The 23,882-nt window shown below is 45.5% G+C and overlaps 1 protein-coding gene across 2 annotated transcripts in view; it reads right to left on the bottom strand.

Moving 5' to 3' along the window:
- The window catches only part of tll1 (tolloid-like 1), a 441,724-nt gene that overhangs the window by 29,473 nt on the left and 388,369 nt on the right, over nucleotides 1-23,882 (bottom strand). For both annotated transcript variants that reach the window (XM_078542318.1, XM_078542328.1), the window contains exons 18-19: nucleotides 23,387-23,512; nucleotides 14,503-14,630 (exon numbers count right to left, since the gene is read on the bottom strand). In XM_078542318.1, the coding sequence (XP_078398444.1) occupies nucleotides 14,503-14,630; nucleotides 23,387-23,512 (254 nt within the window). The remainder of the gene's footprint in view (nucleotides 1-14,502; nucleotides 14,631-23,386; nucleotides 23,513-23,882) is intronic.

Here is a 23,882-nt window from a genome sequence, read left to right as displayed (position 1 = left end):
TGTACCTGGTGAGCTGCACTTAGAGGCGAACTCGGAGGTGAGTGCACAGTGACTTATGCAGCATTCACGAGGGTTGGACCTCAAGGTTGAGGGGCCGTGGGTACAGGCAAGGGGACAGGCAAGTTGCTTTTTCCTGGCTGGCTGACAGTGTGGTGCCAGGGCAAGGGCTGCCCTGTAGCTGAGATGAGATATGGGGGGGCAAGGGTTGCACTGTACTTGAGGCAAGCTGGGTGGGTGATGCAAGGGCTGCCTTGCGATTAAGGGGTGGGTAATGCAAAGGTTGCCTTGATGGTAGTGTACAAGCATGTGTTGGGGTCGGGGGGTAGTGGTGGAAGGAAGCAGCCATGCATTAAGGAAACCTTGTATAAAGTGACCATTCCTCTGCAGTTGAGACATTTCAGGTGCAGCCACATTGATATGTTTGGAGTCGGGCGTCTAGCTTATCTGTCCACTCAGGTAACGCAAAGGCATGAAAGTGTCACCAAATGCTCCAGTGCTTTTCATCTCTCAGGCACAGAGAGCAAACTAATGAGCATTTGAGTGGACTGCAGAACATTTGAATGACTGCGCATGTTGTACAATCTCCTTGCGAAAGCTGGCCATGGAGCAGACTCTGGTAGAGGAGCTCCCAGTCCCTTGCAATGTCATCATTCCAGTTTGGACCAGTCTCCCCCATGATTCAAGCTAACAGTGCAGCCTTGCAGTGCGGGTTAAGAGAATACCTGCACCTGAGCTGAGAGCACAACATGCAATCCAATGGGCAAAGCTGCCACCAATCGGTCAGGTGGAATGGGGCAGAGTTTTGGGTAGCCATGCAGCGCACTAAACTCCGGCCATCCGAGTGGTGACCAGCACTCTCTGGGACGTGTTAAAGAGCCTTCAGGCTTAACCAAGAGACATTCTTAGCGCAACCATGCTAACCCATGTGTCTCTCCTTCATCCTGCAGGAGGAGTGCATCAGGAGCATGGAGCCTGGTGAATTAGTTGTATGCCTCATGGTTTACAGAGAGCAGAGACTAAGAAGGAGACAGCGACAGAGGTGCCTGGCTGGGCAGAGGGAGGAACAGCACCTTCAGGAAGGAGGCACGGCTGCGACTTCCACAGATGTCACTGAGGAGCCACAGCGAGCCATCGGCGCCCAGCTGCACTCAGGGTCTACAGATGCCATCTTCTATCCCTGCAGATGACCGAGAACCAGTATCACCAAAGACTGCACCTACAACCTAGCACTCAAAGGGGAGAGGAGCTGGCTGAGGAGGAGATGGAGGATGAGAGTGAGGAGGTCTTCGAAGGCAAGGATGACGGTGATGAGGATTTCGTACTGGCCAGGCGAGGCAGGTGTGCTCAGGAGGCCCTCGTAGCAGCTAGATCTGTGGAGGATGATGACAACATGCAGTGAGGGGATACCATAGATCCTCACATTGCATCTGTGAATGTCTGGCTCCTGTCTGGCTGAGGGCAGCTCGCTTGCGCTCTGTGATCAGGGTCATATCATAGAGACCCAGCTGCGAAACTTTAAATGCACCTGATCCTTTGTCAGCCTTCAGCACATGACCCCTTCAGGAACACAGCGTCACTGGTCACAGATGCTGAAGAGATGGGGGGGCCAGCCTCACCTCAAAGGTGCTGAGAGCACACAGAGAGAATGATGGAACTCTGTGACGCCTGCCCACGACATTCTGGCAACAATGACCAGCACCATCGAGGTGCAGGCATCAGTAATGTGTCCATTGAGTGTGAAGCCGGACCACCACTTTGGTCTGAAGGCTGCACAAAGCACAGGGAAGAGGTCCTGCACTGAGACACCTCCCTTTATCTTGTGCAGGAACCAAGGTTTCACATTTGGGTGACACCAACACTGCTCTTCAGAACAAGGAGACATACTGGGAGTTTATTTACAATAGTGAACATTATGTACAAGTGATTAACACCCGTGCCCAGGCTGTGCAACTACATCTTCTTAAGGGCCTCGGTGGCTCCTTCCAGGCGTTGCCCGTCTTTTACCAGGACCTGATCAAAGTCTGGAACGTGGTCGCCACGCGACGCAGCTCTCCCCCGTCAGGAGTAGCGGCTATCGTCAGAGAGCCGCTGCTCAGGAATCCGCCCCTCCATCCCTTTCAGTGGCTGGCGGAGAGGAGGGCTGTGGCTGCCGGGGTGACCAGGGTCGGGGACGTGCTGGGTGGCGGAGGACTGGGCTGGATGCTCCCGCAGGAGTTGGCGCGTTGCGCGTCAGTGAGTGTTCAGGTCGCAGCCGATGCCATCCAAGACCTAAAAACGGTCGTGCTCGGACCCGAAGTCATTTTAGGTCTCGAGGTGGCCCAGGTGCGCGGTGATCTTCCGGGTGAACGTTCCCCTGTTCGGACGGAATTCCACATTGGCCCCAAGCCCCGAACCCTCCCTCGGGTGCCGGTGCCCCGCAATAATATGAGCCGCCTCGGGGACATGCCCTCCGTGCCATTTGGCACGGTGCGGAGGGGTTTTCTGTACGGACTGCTGCTGCACACCTTCCATTTTCTCGCCCTGGTCCGCCGCCCGGACACGCCCTGGCGTGCCTTGTTGCCGTCCGGCGGCGGAGGTCCCCGATGGGAGGCCCTCTACGGAGGAGTTCTCCCCCTTTCTATCGGGGACCTGGGTTGGAGGGTGTTGCATGCAGCAGTCCCCTACAATAGGAGAATGTTTAGGTTCACGGACTCCCAGGACACATGCCCTTTTTGCGGTCTTGTGGAGTCCGTGGACCATGCGTATATAGGGTGTCTTAGGCTGCACTCCCTTTTTAGTTATTTAAAAAATCTTTTATTACTGTTTTGTTTGCACTTCAGTCCCACGCTCCTGATCTACGGACACCCGGTGCGGAAGGGGGTCGGGAAGGAGGAGGACCTCCTCGTGAACCTGCTCCTGGGTCTGGCCAAGTTGGCCATCAACAGGTCCAGGCAGCGGGCGATCGACGGGGGAGTCCCGCCCGATTGTTTGTCCCTCTTCCGCGGCTACGTTCGCGGCCGGGTGTCCCTGGAAAGGGAGCACGCGGTGTCTGCCGGCACCATCGAGGCCTTCCGTGACTGGTGGGCACCGCGGGGACTGGGGTGTTTTGTTGACCCCTTTAATCACATCTTAGTTTGATGTTTGTAAGGTTCCTTTAAAGTTTTTCCTTGATTTTACAGCTGACCTGACTTAGGGGCTGTGCTTGATTTCTCCCCTGTTTTTGTTAATTTAGTTTATTGTTTTGACTCAAAAGAGTTACATCTTCTTAACCTTCCTAACTCTGCTGCTACACCTTCGTGCTCCCCGACATCCAAAGCGGAGGTGGAGGCAGCCTGCTACGCCGTGTCTATGATGACCTTGACAGGCGTCCTCTGAAGGGCCGAGATCTGGAGGCCTGCTTTCGGGGTTCTGCTGTGTAGCAGTGGCTCCCTCCTCAGCCTGCAGAGCTGGAGCTGCTGGGGTCACAGGAAGAGGGGAGTTTGATGGGCTGGACACTCCCGGAGTCACCTGGGTGGATGGCCCTGGGGTGTGCACCTGCTAATCCTCCTCCCTATGGGTGCCCGAGGGCCCTTGGCTGACTCCTTGAAGAGAAGGGGGAGCTGGAGTGACATCGAGCTGCCTGTACCCCTCTCGGGTTGATACTGCTGGAGACCAGCAATGGCGTCAGTGATGGAGTTCAGCCCGTGCAGCAGTGCAGGACCAATGTCCTAGACCAAGGTCTCCATGGCAACTACCATCCTAGCAGTGCTGACCTTGGTGATTTGGCATTATCACCTCAGGCTGAAGGCGGACAGACTCCTCCATTGTGCCTTGCAATCTGAGGAGTGCAGCAGACATCCCTTCCTGATGTTCCCGAGCTTGCCTTTGCTGCTCCAACAACTGAGGTATGACCAAGTCCAGAGGCTTTCTATCTGGCTCAGCAGATCCCTGGCCTTGAGTAGTCCTTCGAATGCCAAGGAAGTCCCTGCAGCCGCCTGCTGTGGATCAGACAGTGAGGTATGCTCACCAGATTGTGACCCTGAGGTTACTCATGAACTAGGTCCCACTGTGACGTGTGTCTCTGCACTGGTGAAAGATGTGGGTGAGTGCTGTGATGGATCTTCAATGAGGGTGCCTTCAGATTCTTCTACCGAGGTGTTTTTGGGGCTTGACTGAAGGCCCTGGGTCATCGCTTGGGTGTTTCCCAGATGTGCCCGCGAAAGCAAGGAGAGATAATTAGTGCATGGCCTGTGAAACAGGACACATCACTCACAGCATGGTTGCCTGATGGATGTTGCACTGCTGGATCCTCACTTGGTAGAAAACCACCGACCTCACCCTCAGCACAGGAACCATCCAGATCTTCGCCGGCCAGCTGGATGGCTCTGCTTTCAAAGTCATGAGGAATTTGATTTCAGGAATTTCTCCGCCAGTCTGTGACCTCTCCCTCTTGTTGTGTGCCAGCTTGTCCTGCATGAATACAGATGGGGAGAGTGTAAGCAGGATGCCTGCCAGGCCAGATGATAAGTATGCCTTGCATGTGTGGATGGTGAGTGGTCCCACGGGCAGATGAGGACAAGGAAGATGTGTGTGAGAGAGTGAATGGTGATGTCCCTTGAACTGGCAGTGAGTGAGATCACTGTGGATGTGTGACGGGTTTGTGATTGTGTGAGTTGAGAGTGATGAGAAGAGCGACTTACCCTGGCGGAATGGATCAATCATCCTCTTGTGGCACTGGATGGCTGTCCTCCTTTGCAGGACGTTGGCACTGACCATTGCTGCCACCGCCTCCCAAGCCGGAATGCTGATGTTGTTGACCCTCCTGCAGCCAGAGTGGAGGTAGAGGACATCACAGTGACATGACGTCCAAAAGGCGCTTGAGGGACACATCACTAAACCGGGGAGCTGTAGTTTTCTTGCCTTTCGGGGACATGTCTTCTTTGCAGCAGTCATGGACCAGGAGCACTGAGAGGTGTGCACGTGGCTGCACTTTAAATATGGCACCCGGTGTGAGGAAGCGGTGAGGTGATGGTGCGGTGGGCAAATGAGAGCCTGCCCGCCATCGAAACGGCATGTTTCCTGGGAATGCATGATTAATGAGGCGGGATTGGGATGATATGGTGTGAAAAGCTGCCATTGCAGCCGGCGGGATAAAGGTTCCTTTTCCCGCCAGCCACCTCACTTGGTGCAAATCTGGGATGATTCCGCCGTAGGTCAATTGAAAATTTCAAAACTGAGACTTACAGATTTTTGTGTGGCAAGGGTATCAAGTAATATGGAACCAAGGCAGGCATATAGAGAAAAGATGCAGATTGGCCATGATCTAATTAAATGCTGAAACAGGGTTAAGGGGCTAAATGTCCTACTCTTGTTCCTATTGTGAGACCCTGAAGAAATCTTCCCCCCCCCCACCTTTTTTATGTATCACTTTGTTTTTCAATGTTCTGGTTTAATATGTATTTTGTTGCAAATATACCTTCTATTGGCTTTTTCCCATAAAAGTCAATTTACAACCAAACATACTCTGAGAGACAATGGACCAGTCTACTCAGAAGCAGGAGAGATTGTGCTCTGAAGTAGCTATCTTATGCTACTTTAAGCAATACACGTATCATGTTCTTTTAGGTAAGATGATATATTTCTATTTATAAATTGTTGCATAACCAAGCAATGGAAGATGCTTACTTGAGATATAAGTTTGACTATGTTTAAGATGTTAAAGACAGTTGTTAACTTATGATTCACGTTGACTTTACTTAGATAAGCTGAATTACTCCATGCATTGAGCCAAATTATGATTTCATTATTTCCAATAAATGAATTGGCAAAATAGTGGGGCGAACTGTTACAACTAGTTTTGAGCAAATTCTACCACATACCCAGTGAAGGATTCCTTTACATTTGCAAAGATCAGGCAGGACTTGCATATTGATACCAATGCTGTGTCCATGTGCTTATTGGACATTGCTAGCGTATTCACCAATATTCCACTTAAGGAAGCCATAGATATTTGCGCTGCAGCACTATATCATGGTGATCTGGACCCGCCACCATTGCGTAAATCAGTATTCATTCAACTTGTGAAGACAGCAACTCGCGCAGTTGAGTTCGGTTTTAATGATACCATGTATGCCTAAAAAGATGGCGTTGCCATGGGATCCCCTCTAGGCCCAGCTCTTGCAAACATCTTTGTTGGGCTCCATGAGAAACGCATCTTTGATGAAATGACAACTAACCTGCAACCCCTTGCATATTTCCAATATGTGGATTATACGTTTGCTATATTTAAATCTGCAGCTGCATGTAACAATTTCCTTACATGTCTTAATGGGCTCCATCATGCGCTTGAATTCACCTTTGAAATGGAGCAGGCAAATGACCTCTCTTTCCTTGGTGTACCAGTTGAGAAATCTGCCAAGGGGTTTCTACCATGACCTACCACAAGCCTATCTTCACTGGTCAATATGCATGTATGTCAACATCCTGAAGGTTACCATTGACCAGAAACTGAGCTGGACTAGCCACATAAATACCTTAGCTACAAGAGCAGGTCAGAGGCTAGGAATCCTGCAGTGCGTAACTCACCTCCTGACTCCCCGAAGCCTGTCCACCATCTACAAGGCACAAGTCGGGAGTGTAATGGAATACTCTCCACTTGCCTAGATGGGTGCAGCTTCAACAACACTTAAGAAGCTTGACACCAAAGCAGCCCCCTTGATCGGCACCCCATCCACAAACATTCACTCCCTCCACCACCAACATACAGTAGCAGCAGTGTGTACCATCTACAAGATGCACTGCAGGAACTCACCAAGCCTCCTTAGACACCACATTCCAAACCCACAACCACTACCATCTAGAAGGACAAGGGCAGCAAACACATGGGAACACCACCACCTGGAAATTCCCCTCTAGGTCACTGACTATCCTGACTTGGAAATATATTGCCCTTCACTGTCCCTGGGTCAAAATCCTAGAGCTCCCTCCTGAACAGCACTGTGGGTGTACCTACACCACGTGGACTGCAGCGGTTCAAGAAGGCAACTCACCACCAGTTTCTCAAGGGTAATCAGGGATAGGCAATGAATGCTGGCCTAGCCAGTGATGCCCACATCCCATAAATGAATAAAATATTTTGTGCAGTTCCATGCGCCATAGGAATAGCCTTAACAGGAACCTCATAAATAGGGCCTGAGCCATTTGCTCACCAAGCAAGCTTTATGCCAAAATATGGTGCACCAAAGGCATTCTGTGGGAAAATGGCTATCCTGAGCAGATCACTTAGCGCTATATATTGCGCAAACTCATGAATGGGCCTAAGGCCATCACTTTTGGCCCTGAAAAGTGCCCAGTCTACCTCACCTTGCTCTTCCAGGGTCATCTATTTCAAAAATTTGAGCAACAGGTGAAGCTAGCTGTTTCACGCTGCTACTATGCAGTATCAACACAAGTGGTATTCGCCACCAACAGGATGCTGTCATCAAGCAAAAAAGACATTCTGCCTATCACACAAATGAGTAACATGGTATGTGAATTTTGGTGCCAATGCGATGCTAGGTATGTAGGCTGTACATTCCAAAGACTGGCGGATTGTATCAAACAGTATGTTCCTTCCACTCTTTCGCAATGGGCAAGGTACAAACCGTACCCAACCAGTGTGTGCTTGCAAAACTCAAAGCACTGTGTCCAACATTAGATATGATTCCGTGATTGGATGACATTTGCTAAATAATCCTCAGTGTGCTAAGAATTACGCTGACAACCAATTGATGACCATCAATCAGGCTCGTAGTGTGGTGCATTTGCGTATATTGGACTTTACCATCTTCCCCAATATGAAGCTACATATATGAATACACAGGGCCCTGTTCTTTGTAGACAGGAAGAACATGTACACATATTGCACTTGTTTCAGCTAAACATAATAAGTGACAGCCATTAGCTGGTTCATTCCTCAGGGCAATATTTTGACCAATCAGAATCAAGTTGTCTTGTTTAAATTTCAAACAATTCTTGGCAGTTAACTGTCAGTTACCACCAACTAGTGCATTCTCCATGGTAACACCTCTACCAATCAGGGTCCACTTGCCAATCAGCTCTCTCTTCTCATGCAGAATAAGTTGTTATTCCCTTTACATTTGGTATTCCTGTGGGTTGTCCTGATGAGTGCAAGATGGAAAGCTTTGACAAAGAATGTCTCTTTCTTCAGCAATACTCAAGTTCTGTACTACCAAATGACCATTTCCAATAACTAGGATAGCCATACCACTTGTAGAGTTCAATACTGGAATACTCGTTTAGTGCCTTGTTTATTATAGTTTAATCTTTATGATTAATGGGACATAGTTTTAAAGTTGAATAAGCCATGAATATAATTATTTTGGTATCAACAGAAGTTTATAATTATTAGATTATGTGAAGATAGGTTTACCATTGGAGCTCAGATTATTTGACACTTTGGAGAAAGATGTGTAAAATATTAATACTGCAATGAGTTTGCATTATTGCATCTAATTAGTTGTTTAATGTGTTTGTACTTAGATGGACAATTGAATTATTGTGTAATAAATTGAAGGCTGCTCCCTTATGCTACTTCAACCTATACACATCTCCCATTCTTTTGTTTCAGGCAAATAAGACACTTCATCACCCCCTTTTACAACCCCACCCTCTTTCCGGTTGGGTGCAACAAATTATTCCTAAAAGCAACTCTGTAATCTCAATCAGAGACATCATACTCTTCTCCGCCGATGCTGCCAGACCTGCTGAGTTTTTCCAGGTATTTTTTATTTTTTGTTTTGGATTTCCAGCATCCGCAGTTTTTTTGTTTTTACATCATATGGCTGGCTAGTGTGGTAACGGAAGTATCTTGCTAGTACAGCTGAGGATATGGCATATCACAAGGACATTATAATGGGGAATATATGCTTAAGTTGTCTATGCTATTTAAATTTGGGAGTACTTGATACTGATAGTGTTTGCCTTTGGAAGAAGAAATACTTTTCTGCATTTAATTGGTTTTCTTTTCTGTTGAAGAATTATCACAGATTTGTTTAAAAACATCAGCCAAAGAAATACTGGCTTTGTTTAAATAACTGAACATCTGGGGATTATCCTGGAGAAAATGTTCAGCTCAAAAGTGTGAAAGAGTTGAATTAATGTTAACTAAATTAATAAAGTTATTGAAACCCTGGATTTATGGCTGTGTATTACAGCACCAGATGCAGTAATGTCAACAGAATAAAAAACTTAGTTATGTAGCGCTGTTCACAGTAAAGAACATCTCAGAGGGCTAATAAAACTAAACGGTCAACATTGGGAAACAGTGAATGAACTTAGGAAAGACCAAAGGCGTGGTCAAACAGATGAGTTTTCAGGATGATTTTAAAGGCAGAGAGCAGAGAGATAAAAGCAAAATGTATTTTGGTGGAGATTCCATAGATAAGGGATATATTGGCTGAAAAATTAGCTTCAGATGGTGGAATAGGGAACAAGCAGTAATTCAGAATGGGAGGAAAATATATGGGTCATACTGCTGGTTCATTTAGTTTTTGCTAAACAGAGTGAGGTGAGCCTGTGCAGCAATTTGTGAAGAGAGATGAGGAGTTTAGCCAAGGAAGAGGGATCAGGGTTGAGGGGTGGGGCAGCTATTAGTATGTATGTGGAACTTCGTGAGAGGGAAAGTCAGGCCGTGGGATTTTGGATCAGCAGTAACGACCTGTGGCTGCTGGTGTGGAGCTCAGTGAGGCAAGCATAAGATACATTGACCGGAATTTTACACCCCTCTCTCCAGAAGCAGGCTGGGAGAGAGGGGACATAAAAGTGGGGTGTGCCAAGCCCATCGCTTTCCCGCCTCCATTGGTGTAGGTGGGGTGCAGCTTGCCTGCCATTAGCCCAATTAATGGTCACTAAATAGTCTGTCCCTGCCGGTGCTGGTATTATACCAGCACTGGGGTTGGTGGGGTGGGGGGAAGGGTGGTGGGGGGTAAGGGCTGCCCCCACACTCCCACTGGAAGACCCCCCACCCCACCCTCACAAATCTATATCCCCCCGATCTCAGCAGGATTGGCCCCAGCAACCCTGACACCACCTACCTGTGCTCCGAGCCTCTTCCATCGTCGCTGATTCAGGGACTGATGGAGTCCCAGACCACTCCTGGTGGCACTGTTGATACTGAAGAGCTGCCAGACCTCTGAATAGCTGGCATCTCTTGGTAGCGGAAACCTGTCTCAGAGGGGTGGAAGCTATGACTTCAGACAACTAATTCACTGAATAACATCAAACTGGGTCATGGCTTGCAGGGCCAATGGTGGCGGGCTCACCTCCGACTTTCCAGCCAGTGGTTGGGGCAACCGCCACCACGTGTAGTCCTGTCCATTTATCTGTAAGGTCACAACAATGTGGCTGAGAATTTCAGCAGCAGTGATGATGAAATAAAAACGAGGATATCGGATGGTCAGAAATGGAAGGATGTGATCTTGATCAGAATTGGGTTGAAACAGAATTGAAGATCAGTTCAAGGGTGAATTGCTGGATTCAGCTGGCTGGAGGCATCTGAAAATATTAATGGAGTCAAAACCAGAGATAAGCAGGTGCTGACAGGAGTAAAAAAGAACAGCTTCAATTTTCCCAGTTTTGAGTTATAGGAAGTTGTCAAATGACTGGGACATGATACCAAATTGACAGTTTGATAGTGCAACAGCATGTAAACTAATGGAAATAGTGTATGTATCAGATAAACTTGTGCTTCCAACGAATATTACTGAGGGATTGCATACAGATGATGGCAGGAAGGAGAAATACTATAGATACTGAAGGAGAAGTAGAATGAGAAAATATGATATCATTTGGTAGGAGTGGAACTGGAGTGTCAAGGATGTTGATTGTGGAAAGGTGGAGCAGGAAAATGTAATGATCAATAGTATCAATGAAAGAAAAAGTAGTATCAATGAAAGGAAAGAAAAAGAAAGCCAGAGAGCCTTTAATGGAGTCACATAAAACCTCACTGGTGACTTTGTTGTCTTTGCCTAATGGGTAGGTCAGATTGGAACAACTCAAACAGGCAATATTGAGAGAAATGAGAAGCTGAAAGGATAGCACTACTGCAATTCAAAAAACTCATAAATCATGAAAAGGTTAACAGGTCAATAGCTTAAAAATGATAGAAGAATCACTGGTGGACTTATTAAGGTGAGAATAATGGCAGTAGAGTTGAAAGGAGTGGGGATGATACCAGATGATAGGTAAAATTTGATGATGTTGAAGAGAATTTCAAAAAGGAGAAAATGAAGAAAAACTCTAAAGAGTAGAGGCTGGTCAGGTTGAGTTGAAAGGAAGAATGGATGGTGTGAGGGAAGGAGAAGATACAGAGATAGCAGAGCCTATGGTCTTAATTTTGGAGATGAAAAAGCTTCAGGCTGGATTTTCCAGAAAGTGCCCTGGAGGATCAGGATATGATTCCTGCCAGCCACCCCAACCCTGCAGTGAGCCAAGTCCAATCTGCTGGCTTGGATTTAACTAAGTGGCATTTGCTCCCACTGGAAACTCCACCAGAAAGATAGAGATCGCCATCACCAGCTGGGAACGTTCAGGTAACGTTGCAACTTGAGAGGAGAAAAGAATGTAAAGGGGAAGAAAAAGCCCTGAGGATTGGAAGTGCTGTTTTCTTTTAGGTCTCTGGCTGGGTCAGATTTTAAATAATGAACATTTAAGGGCGTCCTCTGCTGCGCTAGAGACTATCGGCACCCATCTATCAGTCAAAGGAATTGATGAGACTCGCTCCAAATGGGGTCAACTTGTCTGAAGCAGACTCCCTGGTGGAGCTTATTTACGGAGGCTGGAGAGGGGCAGCTGGCAGCCTCAAAAAAAGGGAAAAGTGTTTGTCAGAATCAGAGTAAGATCATTTCACTAATCCTGAGCTCCCGACGGGTAGCTGTGCCCAAAGAGATGCAATTTGGATGAGGTGAAAGAGGGTGAGAGGAGGATCATGTGATGTATGAATACCAGCAACCACCTGTTTGGCAGAATGGCCTGTTTCTGTGCTATAAATTCTATGAAATTCTATATAGACTGGAGAATTGGTGTTAAAGTTTTGGAGCCTGATCTCCAGCCTTGGCGTCCTTTTGAGTGTGCCCCTTCACTGGGAGTTTGGGATTGATGAATTTAGCCTTTAGCTTCACATTTTAGGTTTTAAACTTTTGAGGACAAGTTCAATTAATTAGAAACAGTTGATAAGATCATATGCTCTGAAATATTTTACACTTTAGAACTTAATTCATTGCAGTTTTGTTTTCACAATGTCAGTGAGTTCTATCTTTAAGTTTACTGGACAGCGTTTAATATACAGCTGGCCAAATGTATCAAATAATAGATTCTTTGAAAGCTCTCCAAAAAATAATGCACCTCTGATCCTTCCTGATCATGCAGTACAAACTGCTAAAACTAATTTGATGCTGGATCAATAATATTTCTTTTTTTAGAATTATGATATATTGCTTTAGCAGCAGACTAAGGATTAAGATGCACCTCATTTTAATAACTGAAAGTAGTAAAATACAACATGCTGTTAATACCACATTTTGAATCTCTTACAGCAATCCCATCTAACCTAATTCTCACTGGAGCCCAGCCAAAACACTAGGGGTTTGCACTCTATATTAATAGTTACCCTTGAAAAGGAGTTCCACATCCAAATTCTGAATTTACCCAGCATGTGAAAATTGCTTGAAGAAAGTATTTGATAGGAACCAAAGGGTGGAGTGGCATAAAATGCACTATTCATTTGTCTGAATTAAGAAATATACATTAATCATCAAGCACTCAAAACAGGTACCGATAGCAACTCATACAATGAGGCAAAATTTTACAGATCAACTTTTAAATGTAGTTTAACGTATGCTATATTTCTAAAGAAATAGGATTCAATTAGCTACAGTTTTTGACAAATATCTATTTTTTTTAAAAACTGGAATATATTTATCGCTATGATTTCGTTTTTTTTTTGCTCATCGTGGTGACTTATGTCTGCACTGAGAAATATCTGCATCAAACACTCTTAGGTCATACATGGCATGAGTTATATACACAACAAAGCTCTTTACACTATCCCAGTGACAAAAGGAACTTCTTCTGTTTTTACAGTAATTGGGAAGGGGGAACTTCTGTTTAACACAGTGCACATGCAACACTAGAAGTTTGTCATTTTAAGCTCCTCATATCACAAGATAAACCAGCCATGTGGGTTCTTTCAATCTCTTGCTGCAACTTCAGTTCTTTACTGCTTTGAAAATACCATTCCTTTCTAAGTGTTATGACACTAAAAACAGTTTAGTGTTTTACAGATTAAACAGAATTAACAGGAAGTGTAAAGATTTATGGTATTCCTATTTGTTATTAATGACAATGACTGTACAGTACTTCATGGCCAACTTGCCAAAATACAGTCCTCTGCAGTTTTACAAAATGGAAAAGCTAAATAAGCATATTGCCTTTTTGATACAGAAACATTTCCCTTCGTTTTTAACTGGTGGCAGGAATGATGGCACACCGGACAGTTCGTGGATGTGGAGACTGCCAATTTTAACTGCGGGACTGCAATAAGATATATGCTCCCAGAGCCCAAACTGACACCTTGCCAGATTTATTACCTGGCCAATGGGTGGGAATGGTAATTTGGTGGTATAAAACCGCAGATAAAGACCTATGGGTGGGAGATTCCTGTGTGATCACGATCAGGGGAGGTTGGGTTTGGGGAGGCCCAAAGGCTCCTTGCAAGGTCTAGGGGAAGCACTCCTGCAGAGGTAATTACAGGTAATTTTTGGAGACTTACCTCAGCCTCTTCTGGCCTTTGGCATCTCCTGTAGTGGTTCTGCTGCCAGGCACAGACATGCGGGGTTCCCCGGTCTTCAATTTAAATATTGTGTTGTGGTGTCGATGACACCATCGAGCTGTGACTTTTGAATATTAAATCGGCCCCCACTTGCCTTTTCAGGGAACCTTGTTGATGGCACGATTCACTATCTTAAGAGTTACGAAGACTGGAAATGGCTTCAGTTTAACCCTTTCCCACTCACCTTCACAGTGAGGGAGGGGATTTAAAATTCTAGTCATTATCTTGGGATAGACAGTTTAAGCATTTATGGTTAAATAGTCATTTGGTAGTACAGTACTTGAGTAGTGCTGAAAAAAAGGCATGTCAAAGCTTTTCGTCTTACACTCATCAGGACACTTCACAAGAATACTAATAATAGGGAAAACAATAATTTATACTGTATGAGAAGAGAGTGCTGATTGGTTGGCAAGTAGACTATGATTGGTAGAGGTGTTGCTATGGAAAATGCACCAGTGAAATTGTTGTTTTCCACTTTATTGGTATTCTTGCGAAGTGTCCTGATGGGTGCAAGATGAAAAGCTTCAACATGTTCTTTTTTCAGCAATACTCATTTATGGTTAGTGCAGCCATGAAGTAAAATCAGCCCCTGTAACTGATGGTAATATTGAAGGAAGTGCAGTTGGTAGAGTTATCTTTTATAATCAAAAACTTACTATCTTCACTCTGTGGCCAGGAGTTGCTGAGATCTCCCATGTACATTCTTTGCGGCTAGGATATTTATCTGGCCAATTGGGACTGGTAATGATACCAGTGGCACTGTAGATCTTGTGTTCACATTCAGCTGAGATGGAAAAAATAGAGCAATTAGTTGATGAGCAGACTGACAGTATAGCTAAGGTCACATTATATAATTAAGCAAGAAGCATTTATTCACAAAGGCATTGTAAAAGGATAAAATATAAACACTAAAATAAGTAATTAATTATCAATATCTGTAGAACGTATTCTGATGTCATGAGAGCAAATGTTTAATAAGAAGCACGAAATTGGTTAAGTATTGCATTTAATTTGCTGTAATTTTGCCTATGCTGTGTTCCAACAGTTTGTATGGCATTCAAACATACAAATTAGGTGCAAGAATAGGTCATTTGGCACTTTGAGCCTGCTCAGCCATTCAGTGCGATCTTGGCTGATCTGATTGTACCCTCAACCCCTTATTTTTAAACAGCATAAAAGAACTGAAAATACACTGAATTTCAAATCCAATAGCCACATTTCCTTGAAAGTATGTTTGTTTCAATGAATATTAGTGTACAAATGATGTGTTTGTATCCATGCTAGTTTAATAGAAATGCTAGTGTATTCATGAAAATACTGGACAACAGAATGTGTGGACTAATATTTGAAGAACCCAACTTCAAATCTCTAACTATCCCTGGTTTATTTATTTTGGCACTATAACCTAGCAATGGATTTACTGAGGATGCATTACTTGAAAGTGAGAATATATTCAAATAGGCTTAGGTGAACAGGCATAGTTCACCTCAATTGCCCCTGAGAGGTAGAGGAAGTACATACTTTTTATCTCACAGGCCACATGCATAACCAGCAGTTAAACTAAAGCTAGCCTATCTCCAGCAATCATTAAACAAGTGCAGCAATTACGTGCAGTTATAGATCTTTCAAGGCTACTCTGCCTTTTCTTTCTTCTGAGCTGGCCTTTCTGGTTATTACTGGAAACCAGGAGCTGGAAGGCTCTGACTGCATCCATAAAAAGACATTTACCTTTCTGTTTAAAGCCTGCATCTGGGATCCCATCCATCCATCAGTGGGGATCCATATGCAGCAGGCCATAGTGCCTTATTTCATTGGATGCTCCCACGCTTGATTGCCCACGGAGCATAGCCATTAGAATGTGAGAGGCTGGGAATAACCCTCTCCACTTCACTTTAATACAAACTTAAGTCTGCAACAGGTACAAGGCCAGTTGTACAGTGTGTGAAAGTTCCAGGAAATCCCAGTGGGATACAATGAAGCCAGCAATTAGACATAAAGGGCTGTATTTTCATGGAGTTGGGGAGACCCTGTGGAGGGTGAAAATGGCGGCCGGGTCCCGATTCTTCATTATGCATTTTTTTCTGAAAGCCTAAACATCCATTAGAGTACTGAAACACCTGAGCCCCAGGGAAAACATTGCTAGTTTGACAGCTCTGGCTCTCTGATTTCTTCTGTCAATTACAAAATATTTATTTACACAAGATAAAGAGGTTTCAAGTGCTTGCAGTTTCAGCTATTGATACTTTAAACTGTCTGGAAGATTGACACTTTTATTAGCCTGTAGTAAAAAGGTTTTTTCAAAGAAAGTGCAAAGTTATCAATGAGTGACTGTTTTTTTTAAAAGGATCTTTTTACACATCCTATTTTCATTATAGGGCTCATTGGCTCCATACAGCATATAGTGGGTGAATGGGCTTGGAAGTGTCATAGCTTGGCATGGCGTCATGAGGGGCCATGGGAGCTGGGCAGGAGGCCATTGAGCATATTCCAACATCATGGGAGCAAATGTTTAATAAGAAGCACTAGATTAGTGTACGCATTGCATTTAAGTAGGCTTTTAAACAGCTATATTTTTGCCTGTTGTGTTCCAGCAACATGTATCGAATAAAATAACTGAAAATATGCTTAATTTCAAATCCATGGCATGTGGGGTCATGAGGCACATAGAGCAGTGGGGGGGTGGGGGGGGAATGAGGTAGTATTGGTGGGGCATGAGGAAGGGTGAGGGGTGAGGGTGAGAGGACCTTACTTTTTTCATTATAACTGGAATGAAATTCCAAATCACCGAGTTGAGCCTTTTAAACAGCCTGTCTCAGCACCTGGCAGCCCACGGCTGCCTCTGAACTCTTTCCCCCGACAGGTGGCCCAGCTACAGCCCGCACCTACCCCCCAACAATGAAAATCTCATCTTTCCTGGCACTTTCTCCCAAGGTCGGTGGACCGAGCTGGGAACTTTCCCAACTCCCACCACGCCTCAAGGATGAAAATTCAGCCCAACCGGCCTCTGCTACTTTCTCTTCTGCTCTATGCTTGAGGAAATTTTGATTCCCAGCTGCAGGGCAGAGGAAAAAGCTATGCCAATACAAAAGCAAAATCAGTTCTGATGAAAGGTCATCAACCTGAAATGTTAACTTTGGCTGGGATTTTCCGTTTCTGCCCAATTCCCGCAAAAACCTAAGCTTAACCGAGACCTTTGGCTGCTTCTCCAAATTTTCCATCCTGCCCACAATGTTTACCACCAAGAGCGGCACCGGAAAATCCCGGCCTCTATTTCTTTCCACAGTTGCTGCCCAATTTGCTGAGTATTTCCAGCATTTTCTGTTTTCATGAAATAATTACCCTATTCACTGTAAAAAGGGATAATGGGAGTAATTTCACAAAATTACATTTCTGACATGCAGCCTCATCCATTGCCTCCCCTAATTTAGGTGCCCCAAACGCAATTTTCCATCGTTAAAATTAAGGGACTGAGAAGAAACACTTTCTGCTTAAAATGCTGTCCAGTGTTTATCTGAAACTTACTTGTGGTTGGACATCACTATCTACATGGCTAACTGAGAACAAAACTATCATGTGGCATCTTTTCAGAGATGAAAACCTAAGCTGCAAATTCTGTTGGCAGGCAAGATACTTGATAATGTTTTGGAATGGTAAAAATGTGTACATTACCAATATTGTTTTCAAACATTAGGAGCTTCATTGAATAGAATTAGATGACCTACTGCTTTTAATTGTCAGAACTCAAAGTTACAGCTCAGGACTCTCTTTAATAAAAAAATTCAATTAATTTTTTTTTCCAACATAATGGGTAAAAACTGATCCAGGCCATGTCATCGTTGCAGGAGTTATGATTCACAATTGCCACTGCCCACTGAGGTGGAAGTAAGCAGTATGCAAATTTGGTGCTGTCACTTCATTTACCAGATTGCAGCATTGGGCTAAGCTCTGGCTGAGCCTTTTGCTGCCTTAGCACTCAACAGGGAACCAAGGAGTGTCTACCTGTTCTGAATGTCATCAGCAGTCATTAGGTGAATGCACACAAACCCATTTACCATGATGACGTTCTGCCACTTCCTTTCAGAAGTGTGCAGAAGCATCTTGAACCCCATGGGCTGAACTTTACAGGACCTTTGGGGACAGGCACAGAGGGAGAAAGCCTAGGAAAATGGGTGGGAGAACCCCCCCAGCCCTCCTGAACACCTTCCTCCCACCATGCCATTTTGCTACGTGTGGCCAATTAAAAGCCTCTGCTGGCTGTGGTGGGGTGTGTGCTTCCTTTTTGGACATTCTTTGGCCCACAAACAGGATCCCTAGCAACAATGGATGCCCCATCAAGCATAGGCACCACCTGCCCTCAGCAACCCTCCCACCCCCTATTTGCTGGAGGCTGCTTGACTGGCCCCAAAACACTCCAGACACCATGTGAAAGCACATGTACATCAATGTGCTTTCTTGCTCCAGGTGCAACCCCAGCAGCACCCACTGCTCCCAATGGCATTGCTGTGGCTGCTAGGCTGCCAGCCCTCTGATTAGGCTAGCAGCTAATCAGGTAGGCCATTGACCTTAATAGGGCAACAGGCCAGGCAACACTCACTTAATTTGCTACGGCCCATAAAATTCGACCATGGATACCACCACCCGCCAAAGCAATAGGTAGCCATGCAACACCTATACAATAGACACCACAGAGCTCAATTTAGCTCTCCGGGTCTTTTAATCTACCTTCTATCCTCAAATTTCCTGGTACCATATAGATAAAGGGCAGAATTTTCCATGCCCGCTGGTGTCGGGCGTGTTCGGTGACGTGAGCCGACAATATGGCGAGAAGGCCAAAAATCGATTTCACAATCGTCCGCTCAGCCTGTTGATGGTGGGCCACGTTTCCCACTATTGGACATTAGGAGCCTCATTGTAATACATCAGCATTTCATTATAAGGCTAGGCCGCTGGAACTCATCTCCCCCAGCTGGATCGTCCGCCACGCCATTGTGTTTCACGACAGCATATAAAAGGCGTGCACTTGGCAGGCTGCACTTTGAGGGGCACAGTAACGTTGTAGAGCATACGCGGAGGATGCCTATTGGACTTCAAGGTTGAGGCGTGTTGTGGGGGGGGGGGGGGGGGAGGGGCAAAGGCTGCCCTGCGGTTAAAGGTAGAGCACAAGCACATGTGAGGCGGGGGTTGGGAGGGAGTGGGGGGGAAGTGGTGGGTGAGGGAGGTGGCCACGTGTTAGGGAAACCTTGTATAAAGTGACCATTCCTCTGCAGCTGAGATAGGTTAGGCGCAGCCACATTGACATGCTTGGACCACCAAGTGCTCCAGAGCTTTTTACCCCTTGGGTAGAAACTACAAACTAATGAGCGTTTGCATTAGGGCTGCAGAACAATTGGACGACTGGGCAAGTTGTACAATCTCCTTGTTGAAGCTGGCCATGGAACACTCCTGGTGGAGGCTCTCACAAGCCCTTACAATTTAATCATTCAGGTTTGGACCAGTCTCCCCCATTGTTCAAGCTAATAGGAGATGCAGGAACTGGAGGTCTCCTCCGATGAGGAGGACATCGACGGTGATGAAGGTGAGGGCCTCAAAGGCGACGATGACGGTGATGACCTCCTGGTAGGTGGGCTTGGGAGCACAGGGAAGAGGACCTGGACTGAGACACCTGCCTTTATGTTGTGCAGAAAGGTTTCAGTCTGAGTGACACAAACACTGCTCATCAAAACAAGGAACCATAGGCAGGGAGACATTCTTGGGAGTTTATTTACAATAGTCAACATTATATACAAGTGATTAACACCTGTGCCCAGGCTGTGCAACTACATCTTCTTAACTTTCCTGACCCTGCCGCTACATCTTGATGCTCCCCGGACAGCCACAACGGAGGTGAAGTCAGCCTGCTGGCTGCGACGCCCTGTCAGTGATGACCTTGACGGGCATCCTCTGGAGTGCCAAGGCCTGGAGAGCCCCGGCCTGCTTTTGGTGACCTGCTGTGTGGCAGTGGCATCTTCTTTGAGCTGCAGAGCTAGAATCACAGAAGGCGTGGATTCGGATGCGCTGGACTTCCCAGAGTCACCTGGGTGGATGACCCTGGGGTGTGCAGCTGCTGATCCTCCTCCCTATTGTGCCGAAGGGCTCCTGGCTGACTTCTTAAGGAGAAGGGGTGGCTGGAATGAGATAGAGCTACTCCATACCCCTCTCACATTGACACTGTTGGAGGTAAACCATGGTGTCCATGATGGAGTTCAGCCCACACAGCAGTACAGGAGCGCCATCATGGACCAAGATCTCCATGGCGGCCGCCATCCTACCAGCGTTGACCTCGGTGCGTTGCCATCCAGCACTATCACCTCACCCTGAAGGTGGACAGACTCCTCCATCATGCCTCGCAATCTGAGAAGTCCAGCGGACATCTGTTCCTCATGTTCCTGAGCTTGCCTTTGCAGCTCCAGCAACTCCAGAGGTTCGTCGTCTGACTCAGACTCAACAAATGTCTGGCCTCCAGGAGGCCCCCCCAGTGCCGGATGCCTGGGAAATCTATGCTGCCACTTGCTGTGGATCGGAAAGTGTGATGTGTTAACCAGATTGTGATCCTGAGGTTACTCTAAAGCTAGGTTCCACCGAGGTGGGTATCTCTGCGCTGGTGGAGGGTGTGGGTGAGCGCTGTGATGGGACTTCAAGGAGGATGCCTTCAAATTCCTGTTCAGGGGTATCTTCGGGGCTTGATTGGAGGCCCTGGGTCATGGATTCCATCGGCTGTTTGGCAGATGTGCCTGCAAAAGCAAGGGGAGATAATTAGTTTATGGCACTGCCTGTGAAACAGGACACATCACTCACAGCATGGTTGTCTGATGGATGTTGCACTGCTGAATCCTCAATTGGTAATGCACTATCAACTTCACGGTCGGCACAGGTACTGTCCAGATCCTCACCGGTCAATTGAATGGCTCTATTTTCTAAATCCGTGAAGACCTTGATTTCAGGCATTCCTCCACCAGTAAGCAACCTCTCCCACTTGTGTGCCAGCTTGTCCTGCATAAATAAAAATTGAGTGTGTAAGCAGGATACCTGCCAGGCCAGATGATAAGTATACCTCGTCTGTGTGGGTGGTGAGTGGTCTCCTGGATGGGATGAGGACAATGAAGGTGTGTGTGAGAGAGTGAATGGTGATGTCCCTTAAACTAACAGTGAGTGAGGGCCCTATGGATGTGTGATGGGTTTGTGAGTGTGAGAGGTGAGAGTGACGAGAAGAGTGACTTACCCTGGCAGAACAGAGGAGATCCTTCATCCTATTTTGGCACTGGGTGGCTGTCGTTTTTTGCAGCGCATTGGTGCTGGTCACCGCTGCCACCATCTTCCAAGCCACATTGGTGATGCTGCTGCCTATCCTGCGGCCAGAATGGAGGTAGAGGACATCAGGGCGAATACTCCACTGCGTCCAAAAGGAATTCAAGGGACGGGTCATTGAACCTGGGGGCTGCCGCCTTTATGCCTTTCAGGGCCATGTCTCCTTTGCAGCAGTCATGGGTTGGACGCACTGAGAGGTGAGTGTGTGGCTGCACTTTAAATATGACACCTGGCATGATGAAGCAGCGAGATGATGGTGTGGCGGGCGAATGAGAGCCCGCTCGCCATGGAAACGGCATGTTTCATGGTGATGCATAATTAATGGGGCGGGTTTGGGACCATACAGCGTGAAAAGCCTCCATTGTTACCGCACTTAGTCCAAATCTGGGACAATTCTGCCCGAAGTATATTACTGCTATTTGGTCACTTTTTGTCTTAATTTTGTCATTTTTTTATGAAAGGTTCCACTAATTCTTAATAAATTAATTTTCCAGTAAAATCAAAAAAAACATTTCATTTTTACATAAAACAGAAATTTAGTCCAACAGGTCTGTGCCGGTTTTTATGCTCTACATGAGCCTTCTTTCAACCTACTTTGTCTAACCTTATCAGTATACACTTCTATTCCATTGTTCCTGTCTGCACTTATGTAGCATTCCCTTAAACATATCTATGTTATTCCTCCAGAGAAAAGAGACATTGTGGGATTGGAAGAAACATGTCACTGCTTATGCAATGAAAAGAAATTAAGGCTTATTTTTCAAATTTACACTCCCGGCAGGGATCCCCATCCACTGGGAATATGTATTGGAAATTCAGGTGTGTATTGCACATTATTTAACAGCTGTTATGATCCTTCCTGTTGCAGATGTGATGAAGCTGAGAACTAACCATTACCCATTACTATCAAAGGGCCTGGTGAGAACTTCTTCAGCCCCGTTTCAAATTACAAATATTATACTTTCAAACACGACGATCAATCATTGGAAATGCCAGGGGAGAATTTCAGTTTTGTTATGTAGCTATTTGATTTTGCTTTTTATTGAATGAAAGCTTAGCATGAGTTCTTGTGGTTGAAGTGATGCATTTAAATGACCATTACTAGAGCCCACTGAGCCCTCAGAAAACCTTTTCAATACATGTATTTAAATATGTTGATTTGTTTCTTTTTATTGCACTGATGCATGTGAAGAAAGAAATTTAGCCCATTAACTTCAAAACCTTTTTGTTCAAGAATTTTTATATTAAAATAGGCAAAAAAGAAGAGATTTGTTGCTAATTTTAGTTTTGAAATAAAATGTGTTGGGCAATTCATGCATATAAAAGTGAAGTTTCTGTCTAACCTGTAGCATAATCTTCACTGACCACCTACAAGTTCCATAAAGGTTGTTAATAACAGAAATTTCCTAATAAACTGTACAAATGCTGTTAACCCCAGTGACCCATTAGTAAATGACAGCTGCTGGAGAGGTTCGTCCAAGTCATCGATAAGGGAACACAAATTGGCTCACAAAACCAGCAGTTCATAGTTGCATCCCATATTTCTGTTTAGTAAACTGTAAAAATGGGTCCATAAATATATGACATTTGTGGGTGCTTTGTCAACATCGTTTATGGTTGTAAAATTGTCATAACTCTGCACTTGTCCACATGTGAAATTCATAATTGTGATGTTGACATAACGAGAAACACTCTAAGTGGTCCCATCATTAGACTGATAGACGGCACATTAATAATACATATTCCTTGAAAGGACCTTGCCTTTGACTGCATTCAGGCTTCTGACATCCCGCTAACATCAAACATTATATCCAATCACATGAACAACATAGGCCGGGATTTTCCAGTGCCGCCTGTAGCCAGGATTTTCCCAGCCACCTGCAGCCGAGATTTTCCGGTGCCGCCGAACATCAAAGGATTTTTGGCTGGCTCTCCAAATTTTCTGTTTCCACCTGCAATGGGTCCCAACATGGGCGGGACCAGAAAATCCTGGCCACAGTTTTAGTTCTTATTCAAATGATTCTGAAACAGTTGGTCTGCCTGCATGTATTCTTTTTATGATATTCATTATCTCATTATGGAAGCATGTGTCAAGCAGCTGAAAAATAGTACCCCAAGTTATTTTATCAGTTCCCTTTTGGTTTAAGCATCAAACAATAAGTATATTATTTTTGTCTAAGAAATCACAACACATACCTTCTTTGCAGTCATGTTTGTTTTCATGCAGTACAAATCCATTTCGACACTGACACACGTAACTGCCTACTGTATTGATGCATTCATGTTGACAGCCACCGTTGTCTTTGGAACACTCATCCTTATCTGTGAAGAGGTAGAGGAGAGGTCATACAATATGTACTTATGAACTGCTATCCCTAAACATGTAGGTAAGAATTAAAATATGCCAGTGTGTTCGTCCAGAAGAAGGTAAACTAAAGCACAGGCCTGACTGCCCATAGTACACCTTTTGCTTTAGCTATACCCATTCACTATTAAGCTTGCACTTTCACCTACAATTGCCAATCCATCAAGCATGCTGAAAGGAAGCTTTTGGATTTGGCAATGGCTCCAAGCTGTTTATCGTTCCCTTAGCAAGGGAAAGCTCAGCCCTGTTCATTTAAACCATCTATAATTTTTAAAGTGCTTGGCAGTGCATTAAGTTTAAATGAATCTGGACATTTCAGAAACACAC

Source organism: Cetorhinus maximus, chromosome 1 (genome assembly GCF_964194155.1).
Source record: "Cetorhinus maximus chromosome 1, sCetMax3.hap1.1, whole genome shotgun sequence".
NCBI classification, from domain to species: Eukaryota; Metazoa; Chordata; class Chondrichthyes; order Lamniformes; family Cetorhinidae; genus Cetorhinus; species Cetorhinus maximus.
Note: the sequence above shows the minus strand (reverse complement) of the source record. Positions and strands in the feature narration are given on the sequence as shown.